The sequence below is a fragment of the Terrapene carolina genome, unplaced genomic scaffold (assembly GCF_002925995.2).
Source record: "Terrapene carolina triunguis isolate 2854851 unplaced genomic scaffold, T_m_triunguis-2.0 Scaffold751, whole genome shotgun sequence".
Classification (NCBI taxonomy): Eukaryota; Metazoa; Chordata; order Testudines; family Emydidae; genus Terrapene; species Terrapene triunguis.
The window spans coordinates 612,935-620,389 of NW_020665102.1; the positions used below are offsets into that span (position 1 = coordinate 612,935).

At 54.5% G+C, this 7,455-nt stretch overlaps 1 protein-coding gene across 1 annotated transcript in view; it reads left to right on the forward strand.

The window, feature by feature from the left end:
* Positions 1 to 7,455, forward strand: part of DNAH2 (dynein axonemal heavy chain 2) — a 153,477-nt gene that overhangs the window by 81,962 nt on the left and 64,060 nt on the right. The window contains exon 48 of the mRNA XM_029913626.1: positions 7,191 to 7,389. Coding sequence (XP_029769486.1) covers positions 7,191 to 7,389 — 199 coding nt within the window. The remainder of the gene's footprint in view (positions 1 to 7,190; positions 7,390 to 7,455) is intronic.

Below are 7,455 nucleotides of genomic sequence, written 5' to 3' on the forward strand. Positions count from 1 at the left end.
CATCTCGAAGAACGTCAGTTACTGCACAGGGTGAGTAACCTCCTCTTTTTGACTTGTTGAGGGGGGTCACCGGGCCTGTTGCCAGTGTACCCCCCACCCAGTTAATAAGTTACCTTTTCTAAACCGTTTATCGGACTTCCGACTGCGATGGTCCCATATCACGTCGGACCAATGGGTCCTCAGTACCATCTCCCAAGGGTACAAGCTGCAGTTTGTTTCAGCCCCTCCCACTTGTCCCCCGTCCGGGCAGCCGGACGGGTCCCCGGAGCATGCCTTACTCCTTTACCAGGAAGTAGAGCGCCTCCTCTCTCTGGGAGCGGTGGAACGAGGACCTCGGGAATACCAGGGCAAGGGTTTTTACTCCAGGTATTTCCTCACCCCCAAAGTGAAGGGCGGGCTTCGGCCCATCCTCGACCTGCGGAACCTCAACCAGTTTCTGGTGCGTTGCAAATTCGACATGGTGTCCCTGGCCTCTATTATTCCATCCCTAGACCAGGGGGATTGGTTTACTGCACTGGACCTCCAGGATGCGTACTTTCACATCCACATTTTCGAGGGTCACAGGCGCTACCTCCGTTTCCTGGTGGGTCAGGACCACTTCCAATTTACGGTCCTCCCCTTTGGCCTTTCTACTGCCCCCAGGGTATTTACAAGTGTATGGCGGTGGTGGCGGCCCACCTCAGGAGGCAAGGGCTGCAGATCTTCCCCTACCTCGACGACTGGCTGCTCAAGGGCCGGTCTCGCGTTCTGGTGCAGCAGCAGATGAAGTTCCTGCTAGACACCTGCGGGGCTCTAGGCCTACTGGTAAATGAGGAGAAATCCACGTTACTCCCAGTCCAGCACATACAATTCATAGGGGCGCTGCTAGATTCCCGAGTAGCCACGGCCTCCCTCCCACGGGACAGGTTCGAGACGCTCAAGGCTCTCATCGCCTCCATCACGGCTTTTCCAATAACCACGGCACATGTGTGCCTTCAAATACTAGGCTACATGGCAGCATGCACCTACGTGGTGTGACATGCCAGGCTTCGGATGAGGCCCCTCCAGCTTTGGCTGGCCTCCTGGTACTCCCAGGCCAGGGACGGCCTGGACAAGGTTGTCACAGTGCTGCCCAGGGTGGTGGCAGACCTCCATTGGTGGTCCCTCTCGAGCAACATGCTCCGCTGTATCCCCTTCCAAGAGCCTCATCCCTCACTAGATCTAGTGTTGGACGCCTCGGACCTGGGCTGGGGAGCCCACGTGGGGGATTTCAGGACCCAGGGTATGTGGTCACCAGAGGAGCTAACCCTGCACATAAATGTCAGGGAGCTCAGGGCCCTACGCCTGGGTATGCGTGGCCTTTTGCCTTCACATACAGGGGAAGGTGGTCAGAGTCCTCACGGACAACACGACCGCCATGTACTACATCAACAAACAGGGGGGCACGCGTTCCCGGGCCTTATGCCAGGAAGCCAAGCTTCTGTGGGAGTTTTGTATAGCCCACAGTATACTCCTTCGGGCCTTTTACCTGCCCGGCAAGAGCAACACGCTCGCGGACCGCCTGAGCAGGGTATTCTCCCAGCAACCCGAGTGGTCCCTGCACAAGGAGGTGACCAGGTGGATCTTCCTACAGTGGGGTGCTCCCCAGGTAGACCTGTTCGCCACCGCCCAGAATTGACAGTGTCCTCGATTCTGCTCCAGAGCAGGAGAGGGCGAAGAGGCCATATCGGATGCGTTCCTGCTCCCATGGTCGGGGCCCCTCTTGTACACCTTCCCGCCCTTCCCCTTAATAGACAGGGTCCTACAGAAGGTGAAGTCAGACGGGGCGAGGATGATCCTCATAGCCCCGGATTGGGCCCGTCAGCATTGGTACAGGTCCCTGCTGCAACTCTTAGCAGCCCCTCCTTGCAGACTACCGCTACGCCCGGACCTCCTCTCCCAGGAGGAAGGTTGCCTCCTCCATCCCAACCTAGCCGCGCTCCATCTGACAGCTTGGCTGCTTCGTGGTTGAATGAGGAGGAGGGGAGGTGTTCTGAGGATGTGAGAAGGGTCCTGCTGGAAACTAGGAAACCCTCCATGCGGCGAACCTACCTGGCTAAGTGGTATAGGTTCTCAGGGCCACCCAGAGGATTCAGGGGGCCTGGGGCCCCCCGCCGCCGAATTGCGGCTGAAGACCCGGCGCTTCGGCAGCGGGTCCCGGGGCGGAAGGACCCCCTGCCGCGGGTCTTCAGGGCACTTCGGCGGTGGGTCCCAGGGCGGAAGGACCCCCCGCCGCGAGTCTTCAGGGCACTTCGGCGGTGGGTCCCGGGATGGAAGGACCCTCCCGCCGCTGAATTGCCGCCGAAGACCTGGAGCGGAAAAAGCTCCGGGGGCCTGGGCTGCACGAGAGTTTTCCAGGGCCCCCAGAGCGAGTGAAGAACCCCGCTCCAGGGCCCCCGAAAAACTCTCGTGTGGGCCTCTGCGGGGCCTGGGGCAAATTACCCCACTTGCCCCCCCCCTCTGGACGGCCCTGTAGGTTCTCTATGTGGGCGAGGGATAGAGGTTCCTCTCCCTCTTCCGCCCCTATCCAGCTTGTCCTCGATTACCTCCTGTCCCTTCAGACCCAAGGCCTGGCGCCCTCCTCCATCAGGGTGCACCTGGCAGCCATTTTGGCCTTCCATCCCCCGGTGCAGGGCCTGTCTGTGTTCTCACATCACATGATGGACCGGTTTCTGAAAGGGTTAGATCGGGCATTCCCTTACGCCAGACCCCTGGTCCCGCTCTGGGATCTAAACCTGGTACTCTTCCGCCTCACAGGGCCTCCTTTTGAGCCGTTAGCCACGTGTTCGTGGTCCCACCTGTCGTGGAAGGTGGCATTCTTAGTGGCTATCGTCTCAGCCTGCCGGGTCTCCGAGCTCAGGGCCCTGACCTCTGAACCGCCCTATATGGTCTTTCATAAAGACAAGGTTCAGCTCTGCCCTCACCCTGCCTTTTTGCCGAAGGTGGTCTCGGCTTTCCATATGGATCAGGATATTTTCCTCCTGATCCTCTGTCCTAAGCCCCATTCCTCCAACGAGGAACGCCGCCTGCACATGTTAGACGTGCACAGAGTGCTGGCCTTTTACCTGGACAGAACCAGGCCCTTTAGAAGGTCCCCCCAGCTTTTCATTGCTTCGGCCGAGCGCATGAGGGGGCGACCAGTCTCCACCCAGCGGATCTCCCACTGGATCACTTCGTGCATTCGCATCTGTTATGACCTGACAGGGGTTCCCCCACCTCCTATAGTGAAGGCTCATTCGACGAGATCCGCGGCCTATGTCGCTCATGTCCCTATTCAGGACATCTGTAGGGCTGCTACGTGGTCCTCTGTCCACACTTTCTCATCGCACTATGTGATCGTCTCCCAGACAAGGGATGACGCCGGGTTTGGTAGGGCGGTGCTCCACCCAGGTAACCCCTAAACATTTTTTTACACTTGAAACTCCTACCCGCCTCCATCACGGATAGCTTGGAGTCACCTATAGTGGAATACACATGAGCAATCACTCGAAGAAGAAAGGACAGTTACCTGTTCCGTAACTGGCGTTCTTCGAGATGTGTTGCTCGGGTGTATTCCACGTCCCACCCTCCTTCCCCTCTGTCAGAGTTGTCTGGCAAGAAGGAACTGAGGGTGGGGGGAGCACGCAGCCCCCTTTATGGTGCAATATACCGGCGCCACTCCAGGGGTCGCAGCGGTGCTCCCCCACTACGGATACTGCTAAGGGGAAAACTTCCGGCACCGGTGCACGTGGCGAGCATGCACACCTATAGTGGAATACACCTGAGCAACACATCTCGAAGAACGCCAGTTACGGAACAGGTAACTGTCCTTTCCTTCCTAAGTGGAGTATTTTGCATTTGTCCTTATTGAATTTCATCCAATTGATTTCAGACCATTTCTCCAGTTTGTCCAAATCATTTTGAATTTTAATCCTACCCTCCAAAGCACTTGCAACCCCTTCCAGCTTGGTATCATCTGCACACTTTATAAGTGTACTCTCTATGCCATTATCTAACTCACTGATGAAGATATTGAACAGAACCGGACCCAGAACCGATCCCTGCAGGACCCCACTCATGCCCTTCCAGCACGATTGTGAACCACTGATAACTACTCTCTGGGAACAGTTTTCCAACCAGTTCTGCACCCACCTTATAGTAGCTCTGTCTAGGTTGCATTTCCCTAGTTTGTTTATGAGAAGGTCATGTGAGACAGTATCAGAAGCCTTACTGAAGTCAAGATATACCACGTCTACCGCTTCCCCCGTCCACAAGCTGTTTGGAGCGTTCATAAAATCATAGAAGATTAGGGTTGGAAGAGACCTCAGGAGGTATCTAGTCCAATCCCCTGCTCAAAGCAGGACCAACCCCAACTAAATCATCCCAGCCAGGGCTTTGTCTAAGGATGGAGATTCCACCACCTCCCTAGGGAACCCATTCCAGTGCTTCACCACCCTCCTCGTGAAATAGTGTTTCCTAATATCCAACCTAAACCTCCCCCACTGCAACTTGAGACCATTGCTCCTTGTTCTGTCATCTGCCACCACTGAGAACAGTCTAGATCCATCCTCTTTGGAACCCCCCTTCAGGTAGTTGAAAGCAGCTATCAAATCCCCCCTCATTCTTCTCTTCTGCAGACTAAACAATCCCAGTTCCCTCAGCCTCTCCTCGTAAGTCTTGTGCCCCAGCCCCCTAATCATTTTCTTTGCCCTCCACTGGACTCTCTCCAATTTGTCCACATCCCTTCTGTAGTGGGGGGAACAAAACTGGACACAATACTCCAGGTGTGGCCTCACAAGTGCCGAATAGAGGGGAATAATCACGTCCCTCGATCTGCTGGCAATGCTCCTACTAATGCAGCCCAGTATGCCGTTGGCCTTCTTGGCAACAAGAGCACACTGCTGACTCATATCCAGCTTCTCGTCCACTGTAACCCCTAGGTACTTTTCTGCAGAACGGCTGCTTAACCAGTCGGTCCCCAGCCTGTAGCAGTGCCTGGGATTCTTCCTTCCTAAGTGCAGGACTCTGCACTTGTCTTTGTTGAACCTCATCAGATTTATTTTGGCCCAATCCTCCAATTTGTCTAGGTCACTCTGAACCCAATCCCGACCCTCCAGCGAATCCACCTCTACCCCCAGCTTAGTGTCATCTGCAAACTTGCTGAGGGTGCAGTTCATCCCATCATCCAGATCATTAATAAAATGTTGAACAAAACCAACCCCAGGACCGACCCTTGGGGCACTCCGCTTGATACCGGCTGCCAACTGGACATGGAGCCATTGATCACTATCCGTTGATTTGGCCAGCTTTCTATCCACCTTAGAGCGTTCACAGGAAGGGAGATAAGCTTCTCCTAAGGCCTATTTGTTTTCCTAATGGCCCATTCCCCACCCACTGTCTAGAATGAGAGCATCTTGGCTAGTGGGCATTCCCCAGGTGTAACTACACCGGCAATGGAGAGACATTGTCAATATTCATAACTTCAGATACAAAAATCCTACATGCATACAAATAGGATAATCCTATTCAGCAAATCATCACCTTTCCAACGACCTCTCACATGACTTAGTTTGCATCATAACGATGTCATCATGATATCACTGTGAAGAATATGGTGTGCAGTGTCACCGGAGCGGGATCCAGGGCTGGATGGGCCCGTTGGCCTGAGCCAGGGGACGGGATATGGGGCTGGATGGACCTGGCGCAGCAAGGAAGGGGCAGGATATGGGGCCATTGGTCTGATCCAGTGCGATGATCCCTTTGGGGATGTAGTGCCCATCTTTAAAAAAGGGAAGAAGGAGGATCCGGGGAACTACAGGCCAGTCAGCCTCACCTCAGTCCCTGGAAAAATCATGGAGCAGGTCCTGAAGGAATCAATTCTGAAGCACTTAGAGGAGAGGAAAGTGATCAGGAACAGTCAGCATGGATTCACCAAGGGGAAGTCGTGCCTGACTAACCTAATTGCCTTCTATGAGGAGATAACTGGGTCTGTGGATGAGGAGAAAGCAGTGGATGTGTTATTCCTTGACTTTAGCAAAGCTTTTGATACGGTCTCCCACAGTATTCTTGCCACCAAGTTAAAGAAGTATGGGCTGGATGAATGGTGGATAGAAATCTGGTTAGATTGTCGGGCTCAACGGGTAGTGATCAACGGCTCGATGTCTAGTTGGCAGCCGGTTTCAAGTGGAGTGCCCCAAGAGTCGGTCCTGGGGCCGTTTTTGTTCAATATCTTCATTAATGATCTGGAGGATGGCGTCGATTGCACCCTCAGCAAGTTTGCAGATGACACTGAACTGGGAGGAGTAGTAGATACGCTGGAGGGTAGGGATAGGATACAGAGGGACCTAGACAAATTGGAGGATTGGGCCAAAAGAAACCTGATGAGGTTCAACAAGGACAAGTGCAGAGTCCTGCACTTAGGACGGAAGAATCCCATTCACTTTACAGACTAGGGACCGAATGGCTAGGCAGCAGTTCTGCAGAAAAGTACCTAGGGGTTACAGTGGACGAGAAGCTTGATAGGAGTCAGCAGTGTGCCCTTGTTGCCAAGAAGGCTAACGGCATTTTGGGCTGTATAAGTAGGGGCATTGCCAGCAGATCGAGGGACGTGATCATTCCCCTCTTTTCGACATTGGTGAGGCCTCATCTAGAGTACTGTGTCCAGTTTTGGGCCCCACACTACAAGAAGGATGTGGAAAAATTGGAAAGTGTCCAGCGGAGGGCAACAAAAATTATTAGGGGTCTGGAGCACATGACTTATGAGGAGCGGCTGAGGGAACTGGGGTTGTTTAGTCTACAGAAGAGAAGAATGAGGGGGGATTTGATAGGTGCTTTCAACTACCTGAAAGGGGGTTCCAAAGAGGATGGATCTAGACTGTTCTCAGTGGTGGCAGATGACAGAACAAGGAGTAATGGTCTCAAGTTGCAGTGGGGGAGGTTTAGGTTGGATATTAGGAAAAACTTTTTCACTAGGAGGGTGGTGAAGCACTGGAGTGGGTTCCCTAGGGAGGTGGTGGAATCTCCTTCCTTAGAGGTTTTTAAGGCCCGGCTTGACAAAGCCCTGGCTGGGATGATTTAGTTGGGATTAGGTCCTGCTTTGAGCAGGGGGTTGGACTAGATACCTCCTGAGGTCCCTTCCAACCCTGATATTCTATGATTCGGGCTGATGCCCCCATCTGTCCCCCTCTCCCCAGCGCCCCCTTCTATAAGATCATCGTCCCCACGGTGGACACGGTGCGCTACAACTACCTGGTGAACGCCCTGGTGTCCAATCAGAACCCAGTGCTGCTCGTGGGCCCGGTCGGCACCGGGAAGACCTCCATCGCCCAGAGCGTGCTGCAGTCCCTGGACAACACCAAGTGGGCCGTGCTGACCGTCAACATGTCGGCACAGGTAACGGGCCACGGAGATCCCCCAGTGCCGGGCCAGGGGAGCAGGGCCACGGAGAGCCCCCAGTGC